The sequence below is a fragment of the Rattus norvegicus genome, chromosome 11 (assembly GCF_021556685.1).
Source record: "Rattus norvegicus strain SHRSP/BbbUtx chromosome 11, alternate assembly SHRSP_T2T, whole genome shotgun sequence".
NCBI classification, from domain to species: Eukaryota; Metazoa; Chordata; class Mammalia; order Rodentia; family Muridae; genus Rattus; species Rattus norvegicus.
Window position 1 is genome coordinate 28,255,079 of NC_141544.1, and position 15,646 is coordinate 28,270,724.

Below are 15,646 nucleotides of genomic sequence, written 5' to 3' on the forward strand. Positions count from 1 at the left end.
AAGATAGAAGCCAGGTACTAAAGATGGCCTTCACTTGAAGCCTCAAGTAAACATCTTTCCATTTGGCAACTCTGCTATCTTTAATTATGCAGTTTTCCCTGTCCTAGCTCCTGTGCAACCCAGGACAGTCTAGTGTCTACCTAAGGAATGTGGCATCACGTTCAGAAGAGTGTCACCAAAATAGTAAAAGTTTAAGTAAGGATGTGGGAATAAAATATCGTTCAGGGTCCTAAAACGTACTTGGTGCCAGGGACGGGGCAGCACCTATTCTCTCTGGAAAGCTTTCAGATACCCTTGGGCTAAGGCTAGGAAACTTCAACTCTGACTCAGTTTACATCAGAGGGCTTCTCACTGCATGTCTAGAAAACCAACAGTTTCGTTGATTCTGATACTGCATACTTGAAGCATTCCAGACCATGTGTTCCCCCCTTGAATTACTTCTTTAAAAAACTATGAAAAATTGTAGGAGGAAAAAAAATCCGTTATTCAGAGTTCAGAGAGAAAACTAAGAAATCTTTAAACCACTAACTAGGCAAACAAATAAAAAAAATCTGTAGATTTTTACTTCCATTATTTAAACACTGTCTTTATTTTATCCAAGATATGAAGTTAGTTTCATTTGGAATGCGATATTTGCCAATACCAATATTATAAGGACTGGTTATCACTCAACAATTAAATGATGGGACAGTTGGCCTTTCCGTTTCATGTGCACAGATATTTATGCATGTGTGTGTATGTTTGAATATATGACTATTCCTGAGTGTTCATGTAGTGTGTATAGACGTATACATGTATGTGAGTATGTACGCCTTGCAGGTCAGAGTTCACCCCAGGCCTTCTTTCTTGATCCCTGTCCACTTTATTTTTCAAATTATGTGTATAAGCTGTCAGAGTTGGCTTCCTGTATCACTACCGACCTATGTCACCCACTGTTTAGCTCACTGTTTCCAACTGTAAATACTGCCTAGCCTCTGGAATCTGCCCGTACCTGCTCATCCAGCGTGGGTTAAATGTGTGAGCAACAATGCTCAGCTTTTACATGAATCCTAAGGATCTGAAACAGACCCTCATGCTTTCATTGCAAGCAATTTATCCCATCAACTGAGTCACCTCCCCAGCTTCTGTCTACCTCTTATTGACACAGGGTTCTCTCCCTGCCCTGGAATGCACCACATAGGCTAGGCTGGTTGGGCAACAGTCCTAGCAATCCACTGTCTCTGCCTTGCTAGCACTAGGTTGTAAGTACAAACCATCAATCAGCTTTTTTTTAACATGGATTTTGAACAATGAACTCATCTTTATCAACTAAGCTCCCTTTAGCCCCGTAAATACAGTTCTATAAAAATGTTTACACACACACACACACACACACACACACACACACACACACACAAATATATTTTGATCACCCTATCCCTCTGCTCTACCCATCTCCTTTGGGTCTAGTCTATGTCTCCTTTCCAACTTTATCAGTGTTACTTCTGTGCATATGTAAGCACATCCACTGGATTATAAGAAACCTGTGGGGGGCCATACCCCTGACTAAAACCAATACTCTTTCCCACAAGGACTATTAACTGACACATGGGTCCTCTGTTAGTAGTGGGGCCTTATAATCTTCTCACCTATTCAAGACCTGTATTTTTAATTAAATACCAAGATATACATGAAGAGAAGTGTGCCAATTTGAATATGTTTTTACTACCCCTTGATTTTGCAAGATCAGTGATATTTGAAAGAATTTAAATTGACAGGTAAGTCATGAACTTATCGTTATTCCCAATTATCCAACTGACACATTTAAAGATATATTTTGAGGCTCTTCAGTCTATTCTATTTTTCTTTAATTATATAATGAAAATGCTTGCAATGCTTTTGTAGTGTCAAGTCAGGGTTTCCATGTAAATATTCTCTCATATTAATGTGGAACACATATCCTTGCCTCCTCTTGTTCATGTCCATAGTGAGAGTGAGAATAGAGTTTTCGCTGCAGTAGGAACTTCTCTTTGAATTCTACTTCTCAGAAACTAGTCATAGAATTTGTTCACTAAAACTTGTTCCTAGTTTATCTATATTGGGAAACAGAGACTTATATAAGCTACAAAAATAACAGTTTTTAATGTCACAGGATGGTAGGTGTAAAGGGAGGTGTAGAGCTCAAGACTGTTTTTTGCTCACCCTTTACTTAGACCAACGATTGTCCATGTTTGAGAGTAAGTTCACCCTTTGTTAATAGTACAAGTCATTTATCATTTCTCAAGATTTCTAAACATCTCTAAATTTAAAAATGTGAATTTTAAAAGGTGATTGTATATAGACACATTGCCTCAGTCATCACTTCACTGAAAGGAAAAAATTAATTAACTGTAGCAGGGTTTTGCTTGTTTGTTTTACTAGGGAAAATGTAATTTAAAAAGCAGGGGGATATATTAAAAACTTACTTACAGAACATATTATTGACATATTATTGTTAATTTGTCCAATTGAATTAAAACCAGTTATTATCACAAAATTGTTTAAAATATAGTGCAATTGAATAAAAATATTCATCATTGCTATGTAGATGCCTGCTTTTTCAGAACCACAGAGCTCTACAACTCTAATAATTTTAGATATACTTCACAGAAATGATTGGCATTTCCATTCTGGTAACAAATTGTGTAGGAGAGAGCATGCACAACTTTAGCCTAAACACTTTGATCAAGTGGTAGGCTTATAGGATTAGGAAGTGGACCGCGGTGTGCTGGAACTGGCATTTGAGGTAACCAGTAGTTAGGCATTGGATATTACAGCTTGTTTTTAACTCATATTCAGTTGTGAATAATTATGGTGAACCATTTAAGCCTTGGACATTGACAAAGCACAATCTTGGTGTCCCTTTGCCCTACTCAGGCCTGGTGTACCAGCAACTACTGACTCAGACACGTGTACTTTAAAATGCTCTCTTGAACACTGGTGTACTGCCTTTGGAAACCAATCTTACCTTTCACCTCTTTAATTAACTCAAGAACACATGTGTGTTAATGTTGCTTGGTGGATTGAGTTCACCTATGTGGCTATCTAGTATATACTTCGACTATTCATATTAAGCCACCATTCACAAAAGCTACAATAATCAAGAGAATAATCAGAAAAACAGTAGCTGATTACTGACTTGAGGCTGCCATTGACTCACTAGTTTAAATATAAAATGGGAAGGAAACCCATTCATGCAGTCGCTTCTCTTACCACGCCGAGCTTGTTAAATGCTTGTCCTGTATCCTCACTTCTGCTACAGGTGCCTTCTTGTTTAGCTTGCTGTGGGATTGGCTCATATATGCTCTCTGTGGAGCCTTCCTGCAGTACAGAGAGTTAAAATTAGAGAATGGAAATTCTTTTTCTTTAAAAAATACTTAATTTTTCTATGCAGATTACACAAGTCCATCTAAATTATGCTATTCATGAGGATTAAGAGTCTACCATAACTTCCAAAACCAACAGAAAAAAGAAGATAGTCTAAACTATCATAACTTGAAATTTAGAGTATATGTGGAGAATTTTGAGGTATTCACAAAAGGAGGAGCATGGTGAGGACCTCAATGTCTAAGTACTAAGCAAAAGTTCTTGGGCCCGATCATAAATGGTGTTGCCCCAGAACTTTAATAACTTCCCTTCTTTATCTACTGCCACTTGATTAGAGAGTCAACAGTCTTCTGAATCCAGGCTTTTCAACCTGAGAGCATTAGTTTCAGGAACTATGAGGAGTAAAGCCACAGACAGCAGTGTATGGGAGAGCCCTTCCGTGAATGGTAGAGGAACCAAGGGCAATAGGCAGAGCTTTGATGCTCTAAATACTAGGAGACTTTAAAATTTATGAGTTTGGATTTCAAACCATCAGCCACTCTGCCAAGGAAACAAATGTAACTAAAGAGTCCACTGAGTTTTCAACCCTGTTCTTTTGTGTGTTGGTTGGTTGTTTTTTAAAGAGAACTAGTTTACTTCTAACGTAATTTATAAGCTATCTTAAAGGAGAGAGGTAAAAACATAACCTATTTCTTCAGTATGGTAAACTTCATATATATATATATATATATATATATATATATATATATATATATGCACTGAAAATAATTCTTTAAAATGTATTTTGCTAGGCATACTGACACAAGCCTTTTGTTAATCCCAAAACCCAGACTCAGGCATATCAATCAGGTTCTAGGGCAGGCCGCCCTACATAGCGAGACACTGTCTCAAAGAGTATTTTATTACCTGTTTATTATAAGGTTGAGTGTATTACCTACCTTTAGAACTTATAGCTAGTGTACTTAGTATCATGCTTCTGAATAACATACAGTAAATTGTTAGAAAATTTATAAAGACCTAAGGAAGGAATAGATGTTCAAATGTATATTAACGTATATTAAAGGGAGAAGAGAAGGGCATTGTTAGTAGAAACACACAGTAAAGCTAAAGCCATGGGCTATTCAGGCTTCCATCCAGAACTAGAGCATGTTGATGACATGGTCATTAAACCTTGTGCAGAAACATACAAGCACGTCCTCCTATGGAATAATCCAAGTGGTACAGCAGCTCACATTGCTATGAACAGATATGAAGAATAACTTCTCCCAATAGTTACAGAAGCTCTTGTTATTATACAGCAGGGGCCCGGAAAAATGGAACATGTGACAAGCTAGCAATGATTCATTTCCTGGGTCGGTCACACACCATATTACTGTGTGTAAGAACCCTGATTCTAAATTGGAATCTCAGAGAGACTTGATATTTATGCATCATAGGTAGACAGATATAGGTGAAGAAACCTGGAAGAGAGAATGAGTCAGGGGCCTGCTGCATAAAATTAGCCAAGGCACAGAAAGAGACCCAAAGCTGTGAAAGAGAGCTGGCTGAACTCACTGTCCGAAATCTAACTCACTTCTTCCCAGATGCAACTAAAATCACACAACACATGGAGGGACAGTTTCAGAAGGAATGCTTATGAGCTTCAGAGAGCTAAGTGAAAATGTGATGTCTGACTGACAAATAAATGCTTTATGATGAACCACATCATACAGAAGTGAGAGAGGAGCCATTAAATATAATCATATTGGGCATGCCAGACAGAGAAGCAGCTAGGTCAGGGATGAAGTTAGGAAATCTTCAGATCTTCACTTTCCCTGATAGCCTCCAAACCCACTCCCCAATCTCATTCTCACCTCTGTATCAGATTACCATCTGTGGCCTCTCCTTCCTTCCTACCCCCATTCTCAGGTGACTGAGCAAAGACCCCTGGCATACCCTGCATTCTTTGACCCTGCAGACCCTAACAGCACTCCATTTTTATCCCCCATCTCCATCCCTAATTGTCATCTGCTACTACCAAGAAACACATTCTAAGCAAAACCTCCAGTGACCACACCTGTTAGGATGTCAGAAGCAACGGGATATAAATCAGGACACCCCAAAACCCGACACTTTCCTCATGAAATACACAGGGGTATATGCACCATATACAGACACGCCATCTTTAACACAGAATTTATCAGCCATTTTCATATTAATCTGAGAGAGAAGTACAAAGGCATTTTTAGGTATAAAAGAAACTTCGTACTGATCTATGGACATTTAAGACATGTTCTAGAAAAGCTAAGAGAAAGCTAACCAGTGGGAAACAAACAAACAAAGCTAAGAGAAAGCTAACCAGTGGGAAACAAACAAACCAACCAAACAAACAAACCAAACAAACAAACAAGCGAAACAAATAGAAGCATAGACCAAATAGTCTTGAAGTCAAATATAATCACAGAAAACTATATTAAGTAATCCAAAATTGGGTGAAACCTAGAACTCTTATGTGAGAGAATTAGAAAATGCTGACGACTTTTATAGGAGAAATACAGGAGCCCGGGAGCAAGCAGGCTGATCTGCAGAAAGTATACGGAGACCAAACTATAGGACCAAGAGGGGTTTCAGAGGAAGAAAAGGATGCAGTGTACTTGTCAATGCAGGAAACGAGATCAATTTTATTTAACGCAGTTTTAAAGATTCTGTCAGGCTCGTGCAACCTTTTGACATTGTGACAGAAATTGTTATCTACAAAGTTCTTGCTGGAGACTTATGCAATTGAGTTAGGAAACTAAAGCACATACACATAAAAGCCTCCAAACATTTTTATATTAAGTTTACAATTTTGATGTTTGGACACATTCATATTTTCACTAATGTGTATGCATCCCACAACACAGGTTAGACATGCCTGTATGAAATGTCACCAGGATTAAGTAAAAGTGTGCGTGTGTGTGTGTGTGTGTGTGTGTGTGTGTGTATATACATATGTGTATATATATATGTGTGTGTGCATGTGTGTATACATATGTATATATATATATATATATATGTGTGTATGCATATATGTATCATAATAGCTAATGTTTCATTTACAATTCAATGAAGCTTAAACACTTAAGTGTACATTAAAATATTGAAAACAATATTTATCTCAATACATCTTCAAAGATATTTCAGAATTTTAACATATCCATTACAAAAATCATAACAAGTAGGAAATATCAGATTTTTTTATCTACTATAGCACAGAAAAAGAAATTGAGAATTGTATCATTGATAATGAGGAAATTTTTTTTAAATTGCTGGAAAAATATCTGAGTCAATCAGACTGCCAGAAAAAACATTTAATTCAGGAAAACTATTTATTTACAATATTAGCATGTGAAAATCAATGCTCCTATGAATAAGTTAAGCCAAAAATATTAATAGTGTCAGTCAAAATATTTAGCACCATCACCCAGTTTTCTCAGAAGGTTTTTTGTGGAGACTCTGAAAAAGTTGTTTATTTGAAGCTATGTGACCTTGTCAATAATAGATGTGCCAAGTTTTATGAAAAAATTATTCCCAAACATCACTAAAGGCCATGAGAAACAATTAGATAAATGAAAATAATTTAGTTTTATCTGGGAAAGGACACTGCACTGTGATGTATTCAATGTCCTTTAAAATGATGTAAAATTAAGCTCTATTTCAGTAAAATGTTGGTTCAGTGGCCAGGTGATGGTGGTGCATACCTTTAATCTCAGTACAGCAAAGGCAGGCAGGTCTCTGAGTTCGAGACCAGCCTGGTCTGCAAGAGTGAATTCCAGATCAGCCAGAGCTACATAGAGCAAGCCTTTCTCCAAAAACCAAAAAAAAAAAAAAAAAAAAAAAAAAGGAAAAGAAATCAGTTAATTTTGTGTTTGTCAGTATGATCCTATGTTTATGAAAAGAAACCAATTTTTAAGAGTCACAAGGACCAGGTATTCTGTCAGCCAGTTGTCTTCCCAGCATTCGTGTTGTCTTGGTATGTTAAAAAAAAAAAAGGAAGGGAAAGGCATAAAGTGATGAGGTAGACAAGAGCTCAAGTAGAGACAGGTGGCCTTGCAGCTCACGTAGATCTTCATTGGGGATAATTGATTTGAACCACACGCACTGCAAAGACATACCAAGCCCAATAACTGTACGACGAACCCAACAAGATGACCTTGCTTCGAATGAGTCTCTTCAGAGCCTAATCACAATACGGGGGAAAAATTGCAGCTCACAGTAGCATATTTAAAGGGGTATGCCTGCCTCCTGATACAAAAAGATAAATTCCATTTCAAGACTACAGATCCAAATTAACGGCCATCACCTTCAATGTTCGTGATGGTTAATTCTTTGAGAGGAAACCTTGGTATTTCACGTTAAAACCTCATTTACTAGAGACCTGTAGTTCTCAGCGCGTTCGAATAGGAGACTAGTTAACCCTTTCACTCTTTTCTCCATGGTGGGCCCTATATATGTTTAAAATTTAAAACCATCCACTTTCCAGATGGTATATTTATAGAGAACCTCTCTCTTTATTTTAATTGTGTGAGTTTTTTTTTCCTTCACCACATCAATGGATTTTATTCCGATCTCCTAAATGCAGTCTCCCATATGTTCACATTCTGCAAGGACAGATCAAATATGCTTTGGATTATGCGTAAATTCCCGGTGAAAGCTGTTAGGCCACAGTGTACAACAGCTCAGTCGGTTGTCACTACACACAAATTAAGCATACGTTCAGTAAATATTTTTCTTGAATGGTTCTGATTTTTTTTTCAAATATCTTTGCACCCTCTCTTAGTAAAGCAAGTAACTTTCATGGCATCCCAACACGTTGGGATGCTGGAAGAATGGTTTTGTGTTCATGATCATCCGGTCTGCTTGCTGTTCGAGCACAAAACATCTTAAAGACAACTGGAAAAATTAAACAACAAAAAAATTCCACGATGCTGGGTCCATAAACCAGAACTTTGATGCAATTTGTTTTGTTCCTGCCACTCCACTTTTCCTTACACAACAAAGAAAGGCAATCATTTCATTCGATGCAGCTGTCTTTAGAGTCAAGATTATGAACATGAGCCACACTGCAGCAAACCGTGACATAGAGACATTAGCATAGCGATTACATTCCTGCTCAAAGTCATTCATGGCTCATACCGCCTAATTCCCAGGGAAGTATATTTATATAAAGCATATATAACACTTTCACTAGAGAAGAATGAGCAATGCCATTCAAATCACTTGAAACGAGATTTTCTCCAGTCAGGTTTACATGACACGTGGCAAAACTTGAGAGCTAGCGGTTAATTTTTACCAGTGCAGGCAACTTAAACTTGATGAGTCAGCCTCCTGCAACTCACAATCAGATTTTGTTTTTCAAGATGTTCTGAGATGAAATCCCTTAGCTTGCCTCAAAACACCTCCTGTTTAGGTAACCGCAATTCATGTCAGCACCCTCTCCCGCAATTGTGTTAATCTCACTTGCAATTTGGAAGGAAAACAAACATCAGACTAGAGCATTTCATTCTCCCAAGTGAGAGAGCTCCCTCCCTCATCAACGTCTCGAAATCCCAAGGAGGACGTATGATGCCCTGCCTTAAGCACAGAAATATGAATAAAATTATTGAAACATTTTTAAAGCATTGGTAGGTCAAGATAGACCTATAAGATTCTTTCAGATGTGTGACTACTGGAGAAATTTCACTGGTCCATTACAGGTTAAAAAAGCAACAGTGTACAATAGAATTTGAGAAACAAAGATGCTCACACCTCACTGAACGCCTCTCCAAGTCTGTTGGACCTTGCAATAACCATGCAATCTAACTGAGGCCACTGCCACGGTGTAAGCTTAACCAGGACAATACTGAATGCAATTTATTCCTCAGACAATAATGAAGAAACAGAGAGGAACCAGAGGAAAACCCAATAAAAACAAACAACAACAATAACAAGAACCATTAACTCCTGTGGTCACAAAGCAAAGCAAGGATACAAAATGCTATACATTTTCATGATTTTTTTCCTCATAATCATAACAAATAGAAAAGAAAAACAGTTCCTCAAAAGTAATGCTCACAGATTACACTTTAGAAAGATATCGTTAGTATGTGAAACAAGCAATAATTATTCCAAAGTAGGTCAGTGCTAGCACACGTAAATTGTTCCCATTGCCTTTTATCTATGTATTTTCACAACGCTGATCTCAACAAAGTCAGCCAGGGGCTTGGATGAACACGTCATGTCTACCCTTTGTGATGCGAACTCAGGACACTCAAGTTTAGGCTATACTTAATTTTATTGGCTTTATTTGGCACCATGCCATCGAAAGAGAATAAAACCGGGGCCCTTAGAGGTACTCACCAATGAGAAACAGAAAAGATTCATTTTGTTCGGCCTTGGTCCTTGCTGCTATTACGAGGCACTGCAAGGCCCCTGTAGCTCGGTCTTGCCTTCACAGCTGTTTGGATAATTCTCATGGGAGATGATTATACCATCAAATCTCTGCCATAATCCAGAGGACTCTGAAGCCATCAGCAAATGAGATAAGTCTCTATTGAACAAACAATTTCCAAAGTTAATGAAGAACTCTGACTAATAAAATAAGAGTGTGGGGCCCCTGGTGATCTCTGTAAACAAATTTCAAAGGTGGGTAGGGAAAGCACCCCGTGAACACCTTGTACTCAGCTAACTGTATTAAAAGAATGAATTCCCCAACTAAAGAGCACTTCGTTGTTCATTTATAAGTAACAAACTTCCCTTCAGAAGTCGGGGATAACAGCCCACTCCCACATAACGTTCCTCTCACATTCCATTTCTCTTTTCTCTTGTATTTTTTAAATGTTGGGGGCCAGACTCCCCCAAAAAATCTGACCTCCACACAAAATAAATTAAAGAAAAAACTCTTCCCCTAGATGATAAGATACAAAGTAATTGCAATTTTATGGTGGCAAAGCAAGGCCGGTATTAGCAGTGTGGTCATTGTTGAGTGTGCAAGCTCTCCCATTAGTTACCTCACAGTTCTTCACAGTCATGACTCCGTGCATGTCCAGAGCATCTTCACCTCCCTCACAGAACTTGTACCCATGAAATACCAACTCCCCATTGCTCCCTCTACCAGCTCTTGGGGTCTTTTCTACATGTCGCCAATGTACCCAAAATATGTGGTAAACATCTCTCTTTGTGTCCCTGGCTTGTTTTGCTTAGCATGATTTCAATGTGTCTCTGCTGTGCCATGTATCAGACTTTTATTCATCTTACGGATGAATGATATTCCATTTCATATTTATGGCACATTTTATTCACTTGTGGATATTTTTAGGAACAGGACTCATTCATACTTTCTAGCATCTGTTAACAATGCTGCTGTGAGTACAAGTGTAAATGTCCCTTTTCAGATCCCTGATTTCAATTCTTTGGGACCTATATCTAGTAAGAAAATTACTAGATCAAAAAATTCTGTGTTAAAAATGAACCGGCATCAATTTTTCTCACCATTATTTTACTTTATATACTCATCAAACTTCAGACAGGGAACAGCTTCTCCTAGTCACCTCTACCCAACGCTTGCCGTCTCCTACCCAACACTTGCTATGCTGGCTGCTCTCTTACTTGTGATACCTATCCTAATAGAGGAAAGTCACACCTCGGGGCTTGGAGGTGATTTGGCTGAATGACTAGAAATGAGGCATTTATTGGTCATTTGTATATTTTCTTTGAAGAAATGTAGGTTCAAGTCTTTTGACCATTTTAATACAATTATTATTCTGTTATTGGGGTACAAGGTATTGTTTACTGGGTTTGTGTGTGCATGCTTGCACAAGTATGTTCATGTGTAAGCACACGTACTCATGTGCATGTATCAACTTCCTCAAGTGCTATCACCTTGTTTTTTGAGGCAGTCTTTCATTGGTCTGAAGCTAATAAATTAGGGTAGGCCAGCTACCAGTGAGCACAGAGATCTGTCTTTCTCTGCCTACCCAGAGCTGGGATTACAATGCGTTTATTGCCAGTGCTTTATATGTCATATCATAGAAATCATTGCCAGACTCAATATTACGGTGCTGTTCTTGCATTTTTTCCTTCTAACAATTTGAAAGTTTCAGCTCCTATATTTAAATCTTTCTTCCTTTATTTTTACTTGTGATTTGAACTGAGTCCAAAATTATTGGTTAGCCTATGTATGTCCTGACCTTCTCAAACACCAAGTGTTAAAATTCCACTTGTCTCGTTTGAACAAGCTACACGTCCATGTTGGAAAAAGTGTGTGTGTGTGTGTGTGTGTGTGTGTGTGTGTGTGTGTGTGTGTATTTCTGTTCTCTTCAATTGGCCTGAGCATATGTATGAGGTTCTTTGTTTTCCTTTAGTACTTTTATTTTTATTCTTTGCTAAATATACAGTATATACTCATTCTGTTCCTTTGGCATGCTCAAATATCTTGGCAAAAAGTAACTTAAAGGAGGAAGGGATTGTCTTAGCTTATACTTCCAGATTATAGCCCATTATCATGGGGAAGTCATAGCAACAGGACCGTGAAGCACCTGGTTGTATCAGATCTACAAAAGCAGACAGAAAAGTTCATGCTCACTTACTTGCTTTTGCTCAGCTCAATTTCTCCACTCATACGCAGTTCAGAAACCTAAGCCTAGGGAAAGGAGCCACCGATACTGGGCTATGTCATCCCACATCAATTAATTAAGAAAATTCCAACAGATAGATTCCCAAACAAGAACAAAAATGTCTCACGGAGACTCTCTTCCCAGGTAATTCTAAGTTGTACCAAGTTGACAATTAAAATTAATCATAACATATTCGTTCTCAGAAATCTTCACTTTTTTTTTCTTTTTCTTTTTTCTTTTTTTCGGAGTTGGGGACCGAACCCAGGGCCTTGCGTTTGCTAGGCAAGCGTTCTACCACTGAGCTAAATCCCCAACTTAAATCTTCACTTTTCAATTTAACTTTTTTTACTATAAATTTTTCATTGGCCAAATTACATATTTTCATATTTTTGTGTATAACATGGTGTTTCAAAAACATATGTAGAAAAACTAATTTAAACTAATAAACAAATGAGCAAATGTTTAAAATATAGTGTCTTTAATACCTAAGGAAGGTATGTTGCAGACTTCTACATGAACATCAATATGTATATATGATACTGATCCTATGTAAAATAAAACAGAATTGGCATGTAACCTATACATGTCTTCCCATATAATTTAAATATCCTATGTATCACTGTGTATATTTCTGAGGAAATATTCAGGGACAGGGACAGTTGGTTATTCCAAGGTACAAGAACCTTCAAATGGCTTCTATGCACAAAAAGGTAGTATCTACTTATTATTTATAAATATTTATAATATTTATAAGTAGATATTATTAATATCTACTTATTATTTATTTGTGACTAATAACATAAAAGTCTTAACAGTCTCAATATTACACATTATAAAATATACTCAGTGTACTATAGAATACTCTCCTGACCTCCTTAGTTTTTCTAAGTAAACTTTGATAGTTTTTGGTCAGTACACTCTACCTTCTCCCTACAGATTACGATGATTAGCATTCTACTGTCTTGATCCTGTTATTTTAAGTTTTTAATTACTCATACATGGTAAGATCATGGTGGTTTGTCCTTCTTGGCTTCTTTCATTTATTGTTATATCCCCCAGGTCCATCCATGTTGTGGTAAATGACAGCACTTCTTTGTTTTAAAGTCTAAGTAATTACTCTGAATTCACTGAAATGCCCCATTTTTCAGCAAATATATGCTGCTGCAAATAGATCCAAATTAAACGAAGTCAGGATGCCGTGGAGATATTTGTGTTCATGTCTTCTGCAGAATTGTCAAAATAGTCACAAGATACAGATTCAAGTCAGTGTCCATCAAAGGCTGAATGGATTATGATCTTTAGTTTAGGTCTTGGAAATAAGTTCCCATTTCACCTGATCCTAGACTTTCCCCTTATGTTTCCCATTTTCTTTATTGTCATTGCCTAGAAACTTCCACTGGAAACTTCTAATTTGGAGTATAACCAATAAAAAATGTTTTGAATTAGAAGGAACATACTGTAGAACATTTACTCAAGATGGAAATTCTTCATATACGTGCTTAGGTCTGTGAATGGAAACTGATTAAATGGTGCAGGAGAGTGGTGAGAAGAGATTCCGGATGATAGGATTCTCTCGTGTTATCCTTTTTTATGTTTTGAAGATAAATGCAAAGACTCAAGTCATCAACTCATAACTGCCTTGCTTTCACACCCTAGACTCACACACCATACTTAACCATGTCATCTGTTCCTAATCTGATCATCTCTTATGGCCCAACAGCATCCTTTGCGAAAGCTTTTACTAGAGAAACATGAACAAATGTCTATTTACCACAAGGCACCAAACTCAGACCAAACTGTAATGCTGCCAAAGTCTAACTTGGCAAATCAATTAGCTAATTGGACTTACATAAAATGTGTGGGCGACAGGCTACTTACATAACAGAGGGTGACCCTCTGAACACTGCTTCATGCAAAGTCCCATCTCATCATAGATTATGACTTCCTGAAAGCTGCATCGTGGAATTTTCCATTCAGTAACATTTTATTTCTTGTATACTCTAACATTGCTTGCAGCTGAGGGAGCAGAGGACCCCTTTATGAATCAGGACTATAGGATGACTCCTAAGCCAATCTAATAAATCCTTTTCTATACATTTTCTTGAAGTTGGGTTCTGTACCTCTGGAAAACCCTGATTATGAAAGAAGTATAATATTGTGTCATATACAGATATTAAGACACAGGGTGTCAGAATTTTTACTCATACTCAAATGCATAATTTGCAGATAATTCTTTCATATATTCAACAATTAGCAAGTCATCACAGCAATTATTTTGCATAACATTTTATCTCCGTCATTTCTCTTTCCTGCTTTTATATTTTAAGCAAACCCCAGATGTCATGTTATTTGTCTCATGTGCTTATTAGGAGCTCTAAACTTTTTTGACATTTTTCTTAATCACAATGCCACAATTAAACCTAAAATTTTATTTCTTAATAATGTTAAGAACCTTCCCATGCACGACCCACTAAAATACATGGGACCTCTTTCTTCAGAATATGGGTTGAGATTATGATACTTGTAGTAATTAAATATGACAGAAATAACATTACATTAGACTTAAGCTTAGAACTGTTTGATCCTCTTTTGTTTTGTTTTGTTTTGTTTTTGTTTTTCCTGTGGTTTGAAAGCGTATGATAGGCAAATGGAAATTGTGTGCATATGTACCACATGGTATTTGACAACCAGATACACTGTGAAATAAACACTAGTATTTCACGCAGTTATATATTTTTATCATGAGAACACTTGAGATCTAATTTCTTAATGATTTTAAGTATGCAAAACAAACACTAGTGCCCTGTTCTCTGTGTGGCACAACAGATCTCCAGCACAGTGCATTGCTTCTGACTTTTAGAAGACGAACAGCTTGTACTTTCTCCTTGTTGGCTCCCAGCACTCCTGTTGTGAGGCAGCTCCGAAAGCACATGGATATTCCCTACTGGTGCCCGTGGCACCAAGCTCCCTGTCTGCACTCTTTACGAGGCAATAACGGGCATCCCTGTGCCAGCTCGAAGTACGATGTCATCTGGAAAAAACATTCAAAAGCTGCAGATGACCCTTCTCCCTACCAAAACCTGGCAAGTGCTGGAGCAGAGACTTAGCCTCTCTGGGACCTCACAAATTATGAAGGTGTGAGAAAATAAATGTGAGTAAAGTTGAAATTTCTCTCATTGCTGAGGGCTGTAGGTAATGCAGAGTCCAGTGAGGAGAGACAGGGGGCAGTGTCTAAACAGGAGTTACTGAATGAGCTATTTTTTAATAGTATCCAGTGACGTGTCCATTATTTTTTCCTCCCCCTTCTCTATCTTCATAATTACGGCAGAGGTATGATAAGGATAGCCCTGCATGTTTTAGATTATAAGATCTGATGTTACTTGAGTCTGTAGGAAAGAATGTGGACCTGAACATTGATCATTGCTTGTTTGCTCTAAGTTAACCTTCAGTGTGGAAGTTATCCCAATGACTGGCTCAGGATGCATGGAGGGCTCACAGGCCCTGGTCTTCTTTGAGCCTTCTCCTTGCTACAGACAGGAGATGATAAGAAGCAAAGAAGTAACACTCTAAATCTCAGACATGGGCTGCCACCTGAGCAGAGGACAGTACCACACTTTGGAGTGATTGATTGCCTCTATATTTCTTCCCTACACAGTCTTCTGGCTAAAGATAAAATGTACAACATCTGT

At 37.6% G+C, this 15,646-nt stretch overlaps 1 protein-coding gene across 1 annotated transcript in view; it reads right to left on the reverse strand.

Moving 5' to 3' along the window:
* Positions 1–15,646, reverse strand: part of LOC134480953 (uncharacterized) — a 113,729-nt gene that overhangs the window by 72,085 nt on the left and 25,998 nt on the right. The window contains exons 2-3 of the mRNA XM_087577202.1: positions 9,703–9,892; positions 3,232–3,339 (exon numbers count right to left, since the gene is read on the reverse strand). Of these exons, the coding sequence (XP_087433328.1) occupies positions 3,232–3,339; positions 9,703–9,726 (132 nt within the window). The 5' untranslated portion in view covers positions 9,727–9,892. The remainder of the gene's footprint in view (positions 1–3,231; positions 3,340–9,702; positions 9,893–15,646) is intronic.